We start from the raw sequence: 17,247 nt of genomic DNA, 5'->3' as shown, positions 1-17,247 counted from the left end.
TAATACAGCCTGCCCCCCAAGAAGTCCAGTGCACTTATATTGTTTGTTTTCCCACAAATTACACCATACTTAAAATTACTTACAGTATAATTTATGTCTCCTTTCCTGCAAAATACCCAGAATTTAGGCACTAGTTAAATATACTTAGAATATAATTATTTCGTCTTTCCTGTAAGTTGAGTGATGCTTAAAACTACTCATACACGACCTAACATTACTGCTTTAGTTATAATTATTTCTTTGTCACCTGCAAAAACTTGACTTGTTCCAGTATACCTACCTTTAAGTATTTGTAGATAAATATAATAACACTGAAAAAAAAAATAAATTCGTTGAAGATCGATTTTATTACAGGAGAATTGCGGCTTTGGTTCGGGCCGTGAGCGTTATCCCCATCTGTGGCTGGTAAGTGCACGTCTACATCTAGGTGTTATTTAACTGAGGGCCGGATGGGGCAGTGGTGCTCCTACGCGCCCGCTTAATCAACCGGGCGTATCATGCGCAAAGAAGAACAACTGACCACTCTCGACGCGGCTCGGCGGTTGTGCTACTGTAAACACCGGACGAGCGATTTTTTTTTCAGGTAAATGTATTTATTAACACGAGTTTACACGCTGTAGAAGTAGTCGTTTTTATTCTTAAAGTTGTTGCCGTAACGCTGTCGCTGTCTGTCTTTTCTCAGTCGACTCGTTGTTATGGAGCGATGCTTTAGGTAGGAAGAGCACAAGAAAGCGCTTAACTAAGCTACTAGCTTCTCCGTTCATCACAAGCTTTTAATCGCAGTTAGCTTTGCTGCTGTGGTGCCTTTAAGGGGTGAAATTAAAAGTTTTTCTACGTAGGGTTGAAAAAAAGGGGAGCAGTAAATTAGAGTATGCTTGTTTTGTTTCTTTTTTAAATTATTGTTATTATTACGATTATTGCTAATATTATTATTATTGTTATCATCATGCTGGCTAAGGTGGAAAAAAATGTAGCAATTTAAAACGTCCCTGCTTATCAGCTATATCCAATATCAGCTCGCTGGCTTTTCTCAGGAGTTGAGAGCTTAACAGTAACATTATGTGTTATTGCTTTGGCCTCATGCTATGCCTCATTTACATGAGATTGAGATGCATTTCCCAAGACATACAGGTATTATTTGATGTAGTTCTGAACTTGCCAAATACTTGCCTGTCATTTCAAGAGAAGAAGAATAAATGTTACCCCTCTTTATAGTAATGTAACTGTTTAAAAAACAAACTTTGTCTATTTATCTTTAATATATTTCTTGTCTTGTCTAAAGCGACAGCAGGGATGGTTCTTCTGGCTCCACGCCACCACCACCATCGCCTCCTCCTCGGGTCCTCCCTTCCCCTCGTCATCCCCCTCCTGTGCCCTCCTCCTCTCCCCGATCATCCCTGACTCCTCCTACTTCCCAGCTAGGAAGACTGAATTTTGCAGGAGCGGTGATGGATGTCAGTAAATGGCCCCTGTTCTACCTGCTGAGTGCTCAGGAACTAGCTACAGTGCGACAGGCCTGTGTCTTTGGCACCACTGCCAATGAAGCAATCTATATCACCCATGGAAATGAGGTGAGGAGTGCACATTTGATAGTTTCTGTTTATGATATGAGCTCTTTAAATAGCACTCGAATGATTGTACTTGTTTTGTCTTCCTTATATTTGTGCCTGAATCTAATTCTGACTTTACATGAAGTGTGTCGTTTGCTCTGTAGTTACGTGACAGTTTAAACAACAGGAAAACGTATGAAGCCGATGGGGTTTGCTGTGTGAAATGCCTCCAGTGCGCTTTTTATGTGAAGGTTTATTTCATAAGCGTGTGTTTTGTGGGGAAAGAAAAAATATGCCGCAGGAGATCCTGCATTGTTTTCGCTTTCCTGTTTGAATGCCACCATACCAGAGCACAGCTGATCTCAATCAAAACGCATAAGTCACACAATGAGCATCTATTTGCTTTGTGTTTGTTGATAACCTACAACACAGCACTTTAAATGTGTATCTGCACTGTGTCTCTGTATTTTGAAACGTGTGTTACTGTTTCCAGGTGTTTGTGTTGGGGTTAAACTGCAGTAGCTGCCTTGGTACAGGAGACATTCTGAGCACTGTTATGCCGAAGAAACTGGACTTCCTACGAGGGAAGAAGGTAGCCAGTGTGAGCTATGGCAGCGGACCTCATGTCCTATTGGCTACTGACGGTAGGCTGTTTTTTTATATTTATACAATGTTTTCATCCTGCTGCATAAGCATTTCACTGTATAGTCATGTGCTCAATATTGGTCAATTTCTACAGAAAGGTTGACTTTTTTCTATTGAACAGTGGAAATGTCACTAATATGAGCTTAACTCTTTCATGCATAGTGGTCACTACAGTGGACAGCTATTCAAAGGCTGTTTTCTTGTATTTGTGTCAGTGTTGATGGTGTACTTGCACATAAACCACTACATTGGACACTGATGTGTCAGTCCATACACATCAGTTGTATGCACATCAACTGATGGACATACAATGTATACACATCAACCCTTTGAAAAGGCAAAGCAAGTTTATTTATACAGCACAATTCAACGGCAAGTTGATTCAAAGTGCTTAACAGAGACATTAAAAAACAAAAACAAATAAAAAGCATGATTTACAATGGGGAAAAAAGGAACAGTAGATAAAATCAGTACCGGTAGTTAAAATGTAAGTTTTGAAATTTAAGCTTAAAAGTGTGGATTTGGTGCTTTATTCAACAGGTGAGAACAGGTGAGTCTTCAACCTGGATTTAAATAAACTGAGTGTTTCAGCTGATCTGAGGCTTTCTGGGAGTTTGTTCCAGATATATGGAGCATATAAGCTGAATGCAGCTTCTCCGTGTCTGGTTCTGACTCTAGGAACTGATAAAAGACCGGATCCAGATGACCTGAGGGATCTGGAAGGTTCATACTGGGTCAGCAGGTCACTGATGTATTTTGGTCCTAAACCATTCAGAGCTTTATAGACCAGCATCTATCCTCTGACGGACAGGCAGCCAGTGTAAAGACCTCAGAGCTGGACTGATGTGGTCCACTTTTTTGGTCTTAGTGAGGACTCGAGCAGCAGAGTTCTGAATGAGCTGTAGTTGTCTGACTGATTTTTTTTTTTTTAGGTAGACCTGTAAAGATGCTGTTACGGTAATCAAGCCTACTAAAGATGAATGCTGAATGATGAATGGACTAGTTTTTCCAGGTCCTGTACATGTAAAAAAATAAATAAATAAATAAATAAGTAAATGTTTAAAAAAAATAAGTTCAAAAATCTTTTTTTCATACCTAAAGATGAATAAAAATCCTGATTCAGGTTGTCATAATTCATGCATGAAAGGGTTTACCTGAACTAAAAAATGTGCTAATAACATAAATAGAAACTCAGACACTGTATAACCAAAACCTGTATAACATTGACAGCTTAAATTTGTTTTTATGTGTTGCAGATGGACATCTGTTTGCATGGGGTCACAATGGTTACAGTCAGCTGGGGAATGGGTCGACCAACCCGGGACTCTCCCCCGTGTTGATCACCGCTAACCTGCAGAACAAAAAAGTGAAAGAGGTGTCGTGTGGCTCACATCACTCTATGGCTCTCACTCTGGATGGAGAGGCAAGTCCTTTTTTATATATATTTTTTAAATTACCGTTAAATGTGTTTAGCGTGTCTTTTCCTGTCTCGCTCTGTTCTCTTCTTTTCCCCTCACCCCCAGCTGGTCCTGGCAGATGCTTCTCCCTGAACCTGGTTCTTCTGGAGGTTTCTTCCTGTTAAAAGGAAGTTTTTCCTTCCCACTGTCACCAAGTGCTTACTAGTGGGGATCAGCTGAGTGATTAGGTTTTCTCTCTATTATTGTACAGTCGTAACCTTACAATATAAAGCATATTGAGGTGACTGCTGTTGGGATTTGGTGCTATGGTGCTGGATTGTAAACAGTTTCCATTCACTCTTAAACAACAAAATAAAAGAGTAGGGATGGCAATAGTAGGTAATGAAAAGAAATATGTGGCACACATAATTTAATTAAATTAATAAAATATCATCAAATATGACTGAAATTAGAATATTCTTATTTTTATGTACCACTCTAAATAAAAAGTTTAGCCCTAAGGGGGTCACCCTTATATACCTTGACCTGCCACCTTGAGGCCTTTAGGTGTCACACTAAGAAGCCTGTCTTTAACCCAGCGGCATTAAAGCTAATGGGGTTGTTTGTGTGGTAAGCTGGAAAGGCTGTTGCCATTTAAAATATTACTAAGTGTACGTTAAGTATTGCATCCTTTTCCCAGTTTGTTCATGTACATTCAAGTTTTTCTGTTTGAGATGTTACTCAAACAGAACAACTCAGAGTACAGCATCAATAACATCATTCTGAGAAAGGTGTTTTTTCTCACACTACAACATTGTCAATCCTCTCTAGGTCTTTGCATGGGGATATAATAACTGTGGCCAGATTGGTTCAGGCTCCACAGCCAACCAACCCTACCCCAGGAAGGTCACCGGATGCCTGCAGGGCAAGAATGCATCGGGCATCACGTGTGGGCAAACCTCCTCTATGGCTCTTGTCGACAATGGAGAGGTGATGTTAAATAAATTCTTAGTGATCTCATTGAGAAATCTGAACTTGATGTGGTAAACAGGGTGGCTTTTATTTCTCTTTAGGTTTACGGCTGGGGCTACAATGGAAATGGGCAGTTGGGAATTGGCAACAATGGAAATCAGCTGACACCTTGCCGTGTCGCTGCACTCCAAGGGATGTGCATTCAACAGGTGAGACATCCAACAACCACATGAATGAGTTTTTAATATCAATAATTGCCTTGAGGATGACTCATGATTTGTGCTGACATCTGATTGGGTAATTTTTTTTTATCAGCCGCATTTAAATCCATCCCTACCTTCCAGATTGTATCGGGCTATGGACACTGCCTGGCCCTAACCGATAAAGGGCTGCTATATGCCTGGGGAGCAAATACCTATGGTCAACTGGGAACTGGCACCAAGAGCAACCACCTCAGCCCTGTGCACATCATGGCTGACAAAGAGAGGTAGGAAGGAGAGGGAAGGGTGTCGGACGTTTCCTGTTAATATTTAGTTTCCTGTCCTCATTTCCTCCCTCTGTACCTCTGCCTCCGCTCCTGGTCTTAAGTGGTCGTCTGCAGTAAACAAAACAATGCTCTTTCCCTAATTGTAGATATTTTGGGGCAAATCATGCCACAGCAAAACAGCTTTCAGACTTTTGACATGTTTCAGTACAATAATTAAGAAGGAAAAGCTTCCCTGTGTCTCTAATTTGGCAGGGTCGTCGAGGTGGCAGCATGCCATTCGACACACACGTCGGCAGCCAAGACCCAAAGTGGGCAGGTATAGCATTCATCTTTCAAAGTGATGCACAGTCTTGTATTTCTTTGGTTTCTGGAATTCTTTATTCTAAAAAAAAGACCAAAAAAATCCAGGAGCATTATCATTTCACTCCTCCTCCAGGTTTTTATGTGGGGTCAGTGCCGGGGCCAATCCATTGTCCTGCCACACCTCACGCACCTCACCAACACAGACGACGTCTTTGCCTGCTTCGCTACGCCATCCGTTATGTGGCGCCTCATGTCTATGGGTGAGAGAAGAGACAACAAATTGTGGATTATTTGTGTAAAAAACAAACAAAAATGAAAGCTGTCTAAGTACTAGAACTGTTTCTACTGCGGGGGGGTTTTCTTCTAGAGCAAGATGACTTCCTGACGGTTGCAGAGGCTCTGAGGAAAGAGTTCGACAGTCCAGAAACGGCTGACCTCAAGTTCAGTGTTGATGGCAAATACATCCACGTTCACAAAGCTGTGCTGAAGATCAGGTGTGTTTATTATCCACATAGCTATAAGTGAAAGATAGCCTTGATGCATTTGGTAGCTGTGCTTTGTTTCAGGGCAGTTAAGGCAGCCTGTGATTTTTGTTGGCAGCCCTTAACATGTCAGGTTTTGACTATTTGACCATTTGTATACATTGTAAATAAAGTATTTTTATCGCGGCTAGGTGCGAGCATTTCCGTTCAATGTTTCGCTCCCAGTGGACGGAGGATCAGCAGGAAGTGATAGAGATTGGCCAGTTCTCGTATCCCGTCTACAGGTCCTTCCTGCAGTTTCTTTACACAGACACTGTTGACCTTTCGCCTGAGGATGCCATTGGTTAGTATGAATGCAACTGTTAAATATGTTCTTAGAGTGTGTAGAAGGATGGGTTTTTTTTTTGACACTGTGTGTGTTTGTGTGTTGTGCTGCAGGCCTGTTGGACCTGGCCACCTCTTATTGTGAAAACCGCCTGAAACGCCTGTGTCAGCAGATCATCAAGAGAGGAATCACTGTGGAAAACGCCTTCACCCTGCTGTCTGCTGCCATACGATACGACGCAGAGGTACAGTTATAAACAGGTTTGTCAGGTGGATAAGCTGAGGTGGTAGATAAATTCACATTTTGGACCAGACGACCAAAATATTTGTGTGCCATGAGCTTGTGATCTTGTTGCCTTTAAAATAATTGCTTTAAAGACGTGGATCAGGTCTGCGACGACTCACAGTCAGTGTCAATCTTCAAAAATGACTTGGGTGCAATAAAACTGCAATACGACAGTTAGTCTGCTATCAGTTTGAGCTTGGGTCAAGGCTGCAATTACATGCAATCTGTTTGTGATAATGTAGTGATTAACTGTAATAAACTGGCCAAAATGAAGGACGTACACACATATATAAACAGAAATTTATATTAACTGCACACATTCAGAGTCAGAACCTCAGACACCTGAACAGAAATTCCTCCAGAATTCGTGACGTTGTTGCTGCAGGGCAGCAATTTCACAGCAGCCGCTCAGCAACCTTGCTGTGTAGAAGAATGCAAGCAGTCGAGTCGGGTCCTCTATTATACTGATCAGCGCACTCACACGGTGATTGCAACATGTTGACAATCAATCTGTGTTTAAATATTAGACAGCTGTTATTTGCAAACCTTCACCAGTCTGTCTGAGAGTGATGGCAGTCTGCCCGAGTCTGCACTATGGTATAGCAGCAAAGGAAAACTGTCAGGGATTACAAGGTTTAACACCCTGTAAAATAAGCATCGGAATGTTTGTTCTTTCTTTTGCAATCTAATCTCCTTATTATTTTTCTATTGTTTGATTTTCCAGGACCTGGAAGAGTTTTGTTTCAGGTTTTGCATAAACCACCTGACTCGGGTAACTCAGACCGAAGCCTTCTGGCAGGTAGACGGAGCAATGCTGAAGGAGTTTATCAGCAAAGCGAGCCGCTGTGGAGCCTTCAAGAACTGAGTGGTGCTTTTAGGCTCCTGCGACCTAAAAAAGAAAGAAAAAAACCAACTAATGACCGAGTGGATTTGGTCACGCTGCGTGTGCAGCAGCAGAATGCAACACCACAGTTTTCACATTCCTGTTGATCCCATCCACGACAAAAGAGGAGGCCCTTTCTTGAAATACTTATTTATATATACTTTAAAGAAGCACTTAAACAACATTATTCACAAGATGCTTAAACTGGATTTTAAGCTGCGTTATCTGTGGATCTAAAATGAGCACTTTGGCCAAACCCATGGCGCCTTTTCTGTGGAAGTTCTTTACATATGTTACGTATACTTGAATTTTTTTAATTTTTTCTCAGCAGCGTTTGCTTTGTTCATTTACTTTCTGGAAAAGTTCATGTGAGGGACCAAAGATCTGGAAGGAATAAACTACTGACCTAATCTAAAGAGATGAACACTGTAATGTAAACATGTTTCACACACTTAGCAGTAGAGCCCAATTTATTGGTGAATTGATTGCATTGGTTAATTGCCAGTCTGTTAGTGTTTGCGTTCATACAGGAAAACTTAAGAAAGTAACGAGGAGATGGGAGAAAGACCCTTCTACCATGTTATGATTGCTGACATTGCATAGTTTGTCCACCAGCTGACACAGGGTAAGTTTGGCATTACCTGTTGGAGCACCTATAGCTGATCTGAGCAGAGTAAATAACGTAGCAATTTAGGGAAATTGATTTGTTGAGTTTCTCTGAAATGAAAAAAAAAATATTGACCAATATATCAGACTGTAAGATTTTTGAATCACCAAATATCTGTATCGGCCTTAGATATCTTATATAAGTCAGGCTCTAATTTGGTATTCAGCAGCTCTTTGTATTTAACTCAAAGCAACTGATTGATAAAGACAAACTCATACATATACATGACATACACAGCTGATGCAGAGCCTTCTGTGGTTTGTTATGAGTTGCTTGCTTGGTAAATGTCCTTTGTACATTTTGGGAAGTTAAAACCTGTTTTACTAGGTGTGTTCATTCTGCCTCACATTTCCTCTGCAGCACTACAGTCATCTCTTTATATTCCGTAATACTAAGAGGTTGATTTTTTAAGCTTATTCAAAAATCTATGGAATATATAGACTGAGAAAGTTGCGCTTTTCAGTTAAGAAAAATAACCGTCTTTGGTAAAATTACGACATTAGCTCCTTTTTTTCTTCCATTGCAAGTAAAATGTGTTGTATCTAAGGCATGTTGTACTGTGGAAACTTGCTCAGGTTTCCGCATTATTAGCATTTTCATCATTACAGGTTGGTTTCTGTGTTCGGGCAAATTAAAAATAAATCTACAAAAGTACTTAAGAGGAATTCATCTTAGTTTCTGTAGGTTTTTCTATATATGGAGCAGAAATTGCACTAAACAAAGCTACAGGATACATTGCATATTAAAGAAAGAGGAATGCTTTGAAGCACTTTTTTTCATTCTTTCACTTTGTCGTCTGATGACCAAAAACTCCCTGTGCGTCCTAGCCTTTAGGACAACATGTCAACCATGCCGTCTCCCAGTAAAGCCAATGTGAGATCAGTTTCTATTTCCTTGATAGGTTTCTATTTCTTGATGTACTCAGATGCTTGAGGAGGAGTTTCTGTTCGCTCCAACTAAAGCAGAACTGCTATTTATTATTAAGCACAGCTTCAGTTCAGGCTGGAAAGTAATTTAGGATGCTTTGAGAGCTTCTGTGGAAATCATTGTTTTCGGGAAATGAGGTCTAGGTTTACAGTTTCTGCTTGTTTTGTTTTTTATGAGCTGTTCCTTCTTTTTTTTTTTTATGAAGTAATTTAAACTGGAAGAGTAAAACTGATTTGCATATTGTATTCACTCTCTCTCTCACTCACTCACTCACTCACACACACACACACACACACTCTCTCTCTCTCTCTCTCTCTCTCTCTCTCTCTCTCTCTCTCTCTCTCTCTCTCTCTCTCTCTCTCTCTCTCTCTCTCTCTCTCTCTCTCTCTCTCTCTCTCTCTTTGTTATACTTTCATCGTTTAGGAGAAGTTTATAAAACCATTAGGTCCATGCTTATATTCAGCTTACAGCATTGCAGTGTTTGGGGTATGCATTATTATTCTGTTGCTGTTACATACTTGAGACATACTGTATTATTTTACTTTTTTAATTTAGCTATGGGGATTATATTTCTGTGATGAAATAAATATTTCTTAAATCTGATTTGTTCACTTGTCATAACAATTTTTGTTCTTGTATATTTTTGTATTTTTTTTATTGTCTAGCTCTTTATTGGCTCTTTGATGCAAACAATTATGTTTTATGGCAAAATGATAACGTGAAAAATATACATGCAAATAGAATGATATAACATCTATAAATCAAAATTATAGATGGGAATGTGAGATTTTAAAAAGAATATATCACTTAAGGAAATTTTTTATAAAAAGTGGTACATTTTGGTGAAATTTTAGTAGATTTTTCATTAATAAAATGTATAAAAATGAAATGTATTTATCAATAAAATGACAAACAGTATCCCACATTCTTGATTTTTAGTTCAAAAACGCTTTGTAACAGTCACAATTGTGTGGTGTGTCTTTAAGACAACGTAAGGTAAGGGTTAGTGATGTCACAGGTATGCGCCACTGCTCTCTGTGGAGAATGAGAGAGTGTATGGGCTCGGAAAAGTGTATGGGCTTAACTGCTTATGTTTAGCAGTTGAAATGATTAGTACTTTGTTGCGTGCTGACAGCCAACCAATTGGCCCCGCCCATGTGACAGCGTCAGAAAATATTTCCGGAAGAAATCCGGAACTGTTAAGATACCGTCCACTAGCGAAGTCACAGAAGAACGGCTCCTTCCCCTTTAAATAAGAGGGAGGCAGTTTCTGCTTGCGGTAGAAAGACATGAAGTTACGTTCGTCCAAGTATTTATCGGCTGTACAGTGTTTTATTAAGAATCATTGTACCGTAATACGCGAGTTAGTGCTAGTAATGTTAGCACTGTAACACTGTAACTTAAAAAGTCACCGTTTGCTGAGAGTTACCGTTACTCATCGGATTTCAACGTGACTTTAACTAGTCGTTATAAAAAAAATATTCTGAAGTGTAAGTTCATATTTGTACGTGAATTTCTTTATTGGTGCAACTTTATTTACCAAATCGGTGTCTTTTTATGCTTTTATTTTGAAAGCGTCGGTTGAAAATAGTATTCATGTGACTATCCAACTTAACAGTAAAAAGGATACCAAAAGAAAGCTTCATCCGGCTCTTCTCTTGCTGAACGTCGGGTCGACGTATTATATCGTTTTCTGTAGCTGACAGATTGATTGAATGGAAGAAAGCCAAATATGGAACCGAGCCGATCCGGGCCGGTCCACACCGTGTCGAGAAACAAGACACAGCAGCACCCAGACTGACAGCAAAATACAAGGTGAGCCAACTGGAGGAAGAGTTCTTCCAGTAGTTTAGCTTCATATTTTTCCCTTCTGTCATGCCACAAAACCGCAGCTTCATGAGATACAGTTTACCAGAGAGGCACTTTAAATGGCCACGGCTGACAGCCTTTATTTACACATTACACAATGCTGCATATATTTATCTTAGACTTGGCCGATCATCTTATCCTATTCACATTAAATGGCAAAATCCCCATCCTCAGATCAATACACATAGGTCTTCACCTGCGTGTATCTGAAATAAATGTTATATTTTTCTAAGTCTCAGTCAACAGGCCAAGTTAGCTTCGGTGGGGCCTTTAAACCATGCAAACATTAGTAATCTTCATGGTATATATTCTCATCCAAGCATGTGTTACTGCAGCTTTTCAGGAAAGCATTGTGCACAAGATGGCTTAATTCAGCTTTGTCTCTGCTTCAGGTCATGGCCCCAGGTTGTCAAAGGTAAACCTCTTCACCTTGCTGAGTTTATGGATGGAGTTATTCCCTCAGGAGCAAACAGAGGAGGATGGTGGTAATCAGGTTAGTTTGAATATAAAAAACACAGTGATGTATGCAATCTAGGGAAAAAATCATCAAGTTCTGTGGAGCGATTCATCTTTACTAGCACTTGTGTGTAAAATTAATAACTGTAGCTGTACTGTGCTTCAGCTCCATGGGATGGGTCTGGTGGTGGTGCGGGAAAGCAAAGTGGTGGGACTTCATTGTTCAGGAGCTGAGCTCCACGCTGGACAGGCAGCCATCATCCAACATGGTGCTCGCCTGGCTGACTGTCAACTGTACTTCTCGAGGAGACCCTGCGCTACTTGCCTGAAGATGATCATTAACGGTGAGTGGAGAAGGAGGCATGATGCAGGAATGAGTAGACGGCATTAAGGGAGCCTAAAAACAACACGCAGCGTGAATGTGTTTCTGTGTCACACTCTCAAATAACGAGATGTTCTTGATCAGGCAGAACTACATATCTTGGACCAATGGCCTGCTTTATAAACATAGTTATGACACAAATTCATCAAAAATGCAATGTGACATGTACGCCCCACTGATTATGACTGATTGTGATTGCATGAACCAAAGTACCTGCCCTTCTGTTGTCTCACCCTTACACATTCCAGCCTCTGTGTGTTTTGGAGTCCACCACATTGCTGTCACTTTGAGGCACCACCCTAACTGTAGTCAGAATAACTGCAGCCTTTCTGGTACTGCACCTCCTTTCATTTACTTTCATTTACTTTGAAGTGGACCTGTTTTATAAGACTTGGCGAGCAGCCTCTTTATGATCAGATTGGAGGAATGACACATTGAGAAGTGAACACACTTAGAAACTCAGGACAGACTTTGACACCATAATGATATATTTATTTACTGTGAGTGTATGACTGAATATGTCCCACAGGTGTTGCCGTACTGTTGTAAACTGCATTATCGGCATTAAACTACATCAGCAGTTTGCTGAACTTTGGAGCTCTGTTCTCTCATTCCCGGGCAAAGTTAACTAAGATGGATAAATGCTGTTTGCTCTCCTCCTCCAGCTGGAGTCAGTCAGATCTCTTTCTGGCCCGGGGACCCTGAGATCAGCATTCTGAAGTCCACCTCTATGAACAATCCCAGCTACTGCGGTCCAGCTCACTTCATCTCAGAGGAAGCTTTGCTAGACGCTGTAGCAGTAGAGAAGCTCAAGTCCAACAGCCGTCCTCACATCTGCATGCTGCTGCAGCCGCTGGCACCCGGCCTAGCGCAGTTTGTCACCGAGACGTCCAGAAATTGTGACTTCACAGAGAGGATCACTGATGACGACCCAAAGCAGAACACAGAGGAGCTTTTCAACAGGTACCTTACTATACTTACTGTATCTGCTTCTGCACAGCAGCACTTTTGAGCTATGTGCTGAATTCTCTTTCTAATAAGTTATACTCAGTTGCCTGGTATATTTTAGAGGGAAACCCAAGGAGGTTCTCGACACGCACCAAAAAAACCCCAAACAAACTGAACCTGAAGCAGAAATCTCAGCTGATGAGAACACCAGATGGTTAACTCAAGAAAACGGAGGGGAAAAAAAGTCCAGTTTTCATAAATCAGTGTCAAACAATATAAAATAAATGTGCACATCATTATTTATATTACAGTGTAGTGTGCTAAAGTGCATCAAAACAAATGAAGTCAAAATAATTGTTTGCTTTGTAACTGTAGTGACTGCAGAATTAACTTAAATATGAGAATGACGTGGCAGAGAGAAACCTGAAATCTGTATCTGATTCATGAGAGCAGAGTAAATGTATAGAACCAAATTATTTCAGCTGTGTGGTTATGAACAGTCGTAGGACGGTTATTGCTTTCCTAACACTTAAATTCCTGACGTAGGTTTGGTCAGAATTAGAGTGTGGGGTTTGGCAGGTAGATATTAAGAATAAACTCGCTTGATGTTATTATGTATAAAACCGCCCACTATATATTTTTATTTTTTACTTAATATTTAAAGGTGCTGGAACTCCGTTGCATCCTAGTTTAACCTCTGGTCAGACTTCAGCCATCAAAGGGCAAGAAAACCTGTAGATGAGGCACAAAGCAAAGATTATTCTGCAGAAATAATTAGAGAACGTCTTTCATCTTTAAGTTAACCAGAATGAGAAGGAGAAATATTTATTGAGTGAATCAAACTCAAGTCGCGAAACTGCTGGATGACCACAGCTGGATTTTCAGCCCGTTTATAAGAAATATTCTGTGTCGTTCCAGAGAACGAATGAGATGCCTGAAGGATTTCTCCAGACAGTTCCTGGTTCGTAAGTCCCAGCTGCATCAGGAGATTTTGAAGCACATGGGCCTGGAGAATTTTTGCGTGGAGCCTTACTTCTCCAGCCTGAGAAACAACATGAGGGAGCTTGTGGAAGTTTTAGCTGCAGTGGCTGCCGGGGTGCCACAGCAACACTACGGCTTCTACAGGTTAGAAACTCTCAAATTTATCTGTTTGTCAGCACAGACATCGCCACGCGCTTGTACTTGACGCTCATTTGATCGTGTCCCTTCTGTGAACCAGGGAAGAGTCGTCAGTGCCACTGCCCCCTTGTCATGAAGATGTGCCCCAAGAAGTGGCTCGTCACTGCATGATCCAGGCCAGGCTACTGGCCTACAGGACAGGTGTGTTTGGTTATTCATAACACACACTACATTCTTCTACATTCTATTGCATATTGCCTGACAAGCATCATAACAACTGCTGTTTGGCTGCAGGACTTTTTCCTGAGTGATGTCGTAAAGGTTATGATCATTTCTAACAATGACCCTGTCAATAGTTTGCTATTTGTTTCCAGCTTCTTATACATGCATAACTGTCATTTCAGAGGATCCTAAAGTGGGTGTGGGCACTGTGATCTGGGCCAAAGGACAGTCGGTGAGCTCAACTATTCTCCTTTTGATTTGATTTAACTCGTTAATTCATCACAAGAGTAGACTGTTGGCAATTCTGTGTGCCAGTTCGGGTAGGATTTGACACCAGATTACAAGGTGACAAACTGACAAAACCTAATAACATCAGGCTCGTACAGAAGGAGTTTTTTTTTCTTTTTTTTGTCTGCACAAAATTGGATTATATAAATCCATTTATGGATGATTGTATTAATGCATTGAGGTTTTCAGTGTGGGTGGATGCAGTTGTGACAAATGTCATGATGATGAGCCCAAAATGTTCAAATAAATCCTAACGCGTTCCTCAGTAGCGGCTGCTCTCTCTGGACAGTTTGAGATGGTGAGTGTTTTTTGACAAAGAGAGAGAGAGCTCAGTGTGGAAGAGGTCAGGAGACGGGTACAACAGTGAGTGTCCACACTCATCTGTAAAACACAGTCGAGGCCGTGTTGTGATTTGGGGCTGCTTTTCAGCCCGTGGTATAATGCAGATGGAATTAAGAACATTTTATTTCATCATTTAAAGCAGAGCTACCGATAGATTTAACACCCACACTGATGTTGTTAATGTAGTATTTTGATCTGTCCCCTCATCTCAGGCTGGCTGTAACGGAACAGGGTGTCTCTACCTGGTGGGCTGTGGGTACAACGCTTACCCCGCAGGTTCGCAGTACGCCGAGTACCCTCAGATGGACGCCAAACAGGAGGATCGCCAGAGACGTAAATACAGATACATTATCCACGCAGAGCAGAACGCCCTCACCTTCAGGTCAGAACTTGTCAGAAATGGCGGGAGGGGAAACATGAATGCAGAAAATCAGTGTTCATCATCGCTTGATAGGTGTTCCTCCTCCTTTCAGGACACGAGACATCAAACCGGATGAGCCAACCATGCTTTTTGTAACCAAGTGTCCATGTGATGAGTGTGTCCCTCTGATCAGAGGAGCCGGTATCACACACATATACACCTCTGACCAGGACCGGGACAAAGATAAGGGAGATATTTCCTACCTGCGATTTGGCACCCTAAAGAACATCAGCAAGTTCATAGTGAGTCCACAATGTTTTTCTTGTTTTGTTTTTGTTCCCTTTTATTTCATACTGTTTATGTTTGATGTTTGGAGTATATCAAACCTCCATCAATGTAGACATTTCTGCAGCTACAGTAAAGTCCAGGGTGCAGAAACGGGTCATTACTTCAGCAAACATAGCAAACGTAGACTCGGAAAATATGTTGAAAAGGGAGATGTATGTTAATTTATTCTGGTGCATAAGGGGATCTCTGATTCAGCAGCTTCTGGATGTCTTGCTTTTTGAAGATAAGGCTAACATGTCCTTAAAGAATCTGACATTTATCTGTCCTCACAGTGGCAAAGAAGCCCTTCAGTGTCCTCAGCGCCAGCTTTTCATCTTGCCAGTAAGTGGCACCCTATGCCTTTTTTTATTTTAACCATCTTCACAGATAAATTACAGAAAGGAGTTATGAATCAGCCAATTTTCCTTTGCTGATTCGAGTTTTAACCACAGTGCCATTTATTGCAGACGGTTGTGTCGGAAAGCACAGCAGACAGACTGAGAGTGAGAGCCCCAGCAACAAGAAGCTGTGCACCAGCATGTCCTGCGAATCACCTGCTGTGAGCCGTCGATAAATCCACGTACCTAAAAAACACCCCCCACAGAGGCAGGTTTTAAACTTGCGTGCCACAGATTTGATCGTTCACAGCTGTAATAAATAGAGCTAAATGTTGTTTCCTTCATGAGCATCAAATCTGTGGCACATATGATTTTACACATATGTATCTTTTCCAAGTCCGGTCATTACATGAGTGGAGAGTTGGAAACAAACTGAAATCAATGCAATGCAATGACCTCAAAGGGACACCACTAAAAGCGGATTAATAGATCCATCGAAGATTAAAAAAATAGGTACAGAAACTATGGACAATTTTTTTTTTTTTTAAGCGTTTATAAGATACCACAAAGAAATAATTTATTTAAAATAGTTATTTAAACTGTGATATGCAGATCTGTTTGTTTTTGAAACAAATGGAGGGGGGAAAGCTAATTATAAAAATCTAAATAATGAAAAAGTGTGAGATTAACAACACATGCAGCTCCTGGTTGTCCAGGATTGTCCTCGCGGTACAGAACGGTTTGAAATAAATTACTGCTTTTATTTTGAAGGCAGCTGCTGTGAGAGTGTTTGAAAGATGTGTTTCACACTGTAAGGATGTTATTGTTTTTAAACGCAAGCCAAATGCACTGAAGTGAAGCGTGTTGAGGATATGGATAATGCTTGAATGAAAGTTTAAAAAGTGTTCCTGCAGAGCAGAGAGGACGGTCAAAGGTTTGGTTTTGGAGCGTGAAGGAATTTACTCGACTTTACCAACTTTAATTTTCTACATGAACACACTTGTTTGTATTCTTTTCTTCTTTTTTTTTTCGTTCAGGTATAGTAAACACAGGTTTAAGTGTTTTTGTAACTTGAGTCCGAATCACAGAAAAGGCAGTAACTGTGATTACTGCATAATCTGAAAAATACCTGGAAAATAACACACACTTTCTTAAACACACACACGCAAAGCATGCATTCTCATCTATTCTTTTTTTTTTGTTTTAATTTGTTGTGAATGTTGTACAACAGCATCAAAGTGCAGAAAAAAACAAGGTGGCTGCTTTTAGAGGACATCGTGAAGAATGGTTAAATCTGCTCATAGTTGTAAAACAACTGGTTCAAGTCTGATGTTAAGCTGGTTGGCTTACATTTGCATCTCGTGTGATATTGCAATATACCATCACAACCTATGGCATGTGAACATAGCTGGTATTGGTTTTTGTCATCCCAAAAAAACAAACTGTTTTCCTTTTTCTTTAAGGAAAAAAAAAAAAGCAAAACAGCTTTTAACGTGTTTACTTCTTCCTTTAAGGAAAGTCTGGGCTCTAATTAGGAGACTTATCATGACTCCATTTCACTTTGTTTTTAAAATTTCTGGGAATGCTTGTCAGATATCTACTGGGAAATAAAATCACATTGTTCTCAAGTTTAGTCTCTGCATTTTTTTTTTCCAAGTTCATAGTTGATTTA

At 40.5% G+C, this 17,247-nt stretch overlaps 2 protein-coding genes across 5 annotated transcripts; both read left to right on the top strand.

Annotated features, from left to right (window-relative positions):
* The first annotated feature begins 445 nt into the window (after positions 1–445).
* On the top strand, positions 446–8,650 carry rcbtb1 (regulator of chromosome condensation (RCC1) and BTB (POZ) domain containing protein 1). 3 transcript variants are annotated; one of them, XM_085265161.1, is made up of 13 exons: positions 446–583; positions 1,283–1,571; positions 2,044–2,194; positions 3,452–3,618; positions 4,424–4,582; positions 4,666–4,773; positions 4,909–5,051; positions 5,304–5,367; positions 5,488–5,614; positions 5,722–5,848; positions 6,028–6,179; positions 6,275–6,405; positions 7,171–8,650. In XM_085265161.1, the coding sequence occupies exons 1-13, from the start codon at positions 498–500 to the stop codon at positions 7,309–7,311; spliced, it is 1,845 nt and encodes a 614-aa protein (XP_085121287.1). In that variant the 5' UTR covers positions 446–497; the 3' UTR covers positions 7,312–8,650. The 3 variants fall into 3 exon arrangements, with proteins under 3 accessions (XP_085121287.1, XP_085121290.1, XP_085121288.1); XM_085265164.1 differs by having other exon boundaries at positions 6,275–6,421; positions 7,171–7,288; XM_085265162.1 differs by lacking the exon at positions 446–583 and adding an exon at positions 591–712.
* A 1,307-nt stretch (positions 8,651–9,957) lies between these two features.
* On the top strand, positions 9,958–17,241 carry cdadc1 (cytidine and dCMP deaminase domain containing 1). 2 transcript variants are annotated; one of them, XM_085264221.1, is made up of 12 exons: positions 9,958–10,413; positions 10,542–10,738; positions 11,185–11,285; positions 11,415–11,592; positions 12,296–12,593; positions 13,497–13,703; positions 13,798–13,898; positions 14,102–14,151; positions 14,762–14,931; positions 15,023–15,212; positions 15,531–15,579; positions 15,705–17,241. In XM_085264221.1, the coding sequence occupies exons 2-12, from the start codon at positions 10,639–10,641 to the stop codon at positions 15,809–15,811; spliced, it is 1,551 nt and encodes a 516-aa protein (XP_085120347.1). In that variant the 5' UTR covers positions 9,958–10,413; positions 10,542–10,638; the 3' UTR covers positions 15,812–17,241. The 2 variants fall into 2 exon arrangements, with proteins under 2 accessions (XP_085120347.1, XP_085120346.1); XM_085264220.1 differs by having other exon boundaries at positions 9,958–10,738.
* The last annotated feature ends 6 nt before the right edge of the window (positions 17,242–17,247 follow it).

The sequence above is a fragment of the Mchenga conophoros genome, linkage group LG23 (assembly GCF_057382185.1).
Source record: "Mchenga conophoros isolate Kocher_MC1m ecotype Shallow Benthic linkage group LG23, M_conophoros_male_GT1.1, whole genome shotgun sequence".
Lineage (NCBI taxonomy): Eukaryota > Metazoa > Chordata > Actinopteri > Cichliformes > Cichlidae > Mchenga > Mchenga conophoros.
The sequence above is the reverse complement of the archived record's forward strand: the minus strand, read 5'-3'. Positions and strand labels throughout refer to the sequence as shown.

What these genes read in the sequence shown, in the direction of transcription:
- rcbtb1 (XM_085265161.1), top strand. Translation starts at nt 498, where the DNA reads ATGCGCAAAGAAGAACAACTGACCACTCTCGACGCGGCTCGGCGGTTG. An exon ending in TTCGCCTGAGGATGCCATTG is followed by an intron (nt 6,180 to 6,274) that starts GTTAGTATGAAT and finishes GTTGTGCTGCAG; the next exon opens with GCCTGTTGGACCTGGCCACC. An exon ending in CCATACGATACGACGCAGAG is followed by an intron (nt 6,406 to 7,170) that starts GTACAGTTATAA and finishes TTGATTTTCCAG; the next exon opens with GACCTGGAAGAGTTTTGTTT.
- cdadc1 (XM_085264221.1), top strand. Translation starts at nt 10,639, where the DNA reads ATGGAAGAAAGCCAAATATGGAACCGAGCCGATCCGGGCCGGTCCACA. An exon ending in GCTACTGGCCTACAGGACAG is followed by an intron (nt 13,899 to 14,101) that starts GTGTGTTTGGTT and finishes CTGTCATTTCAG; the next exon opens with AGGATCCTAAAGTGGGTGTG. An exon ending in CAGAACGCCCTCACCTTCAG is followed by an intron (nt 14,932 to 15,022) that starts GTCAGAACTTGT and finishes TCCTCCTTTCAG; the next exon opens with GACACGAGACATCAAACCGG.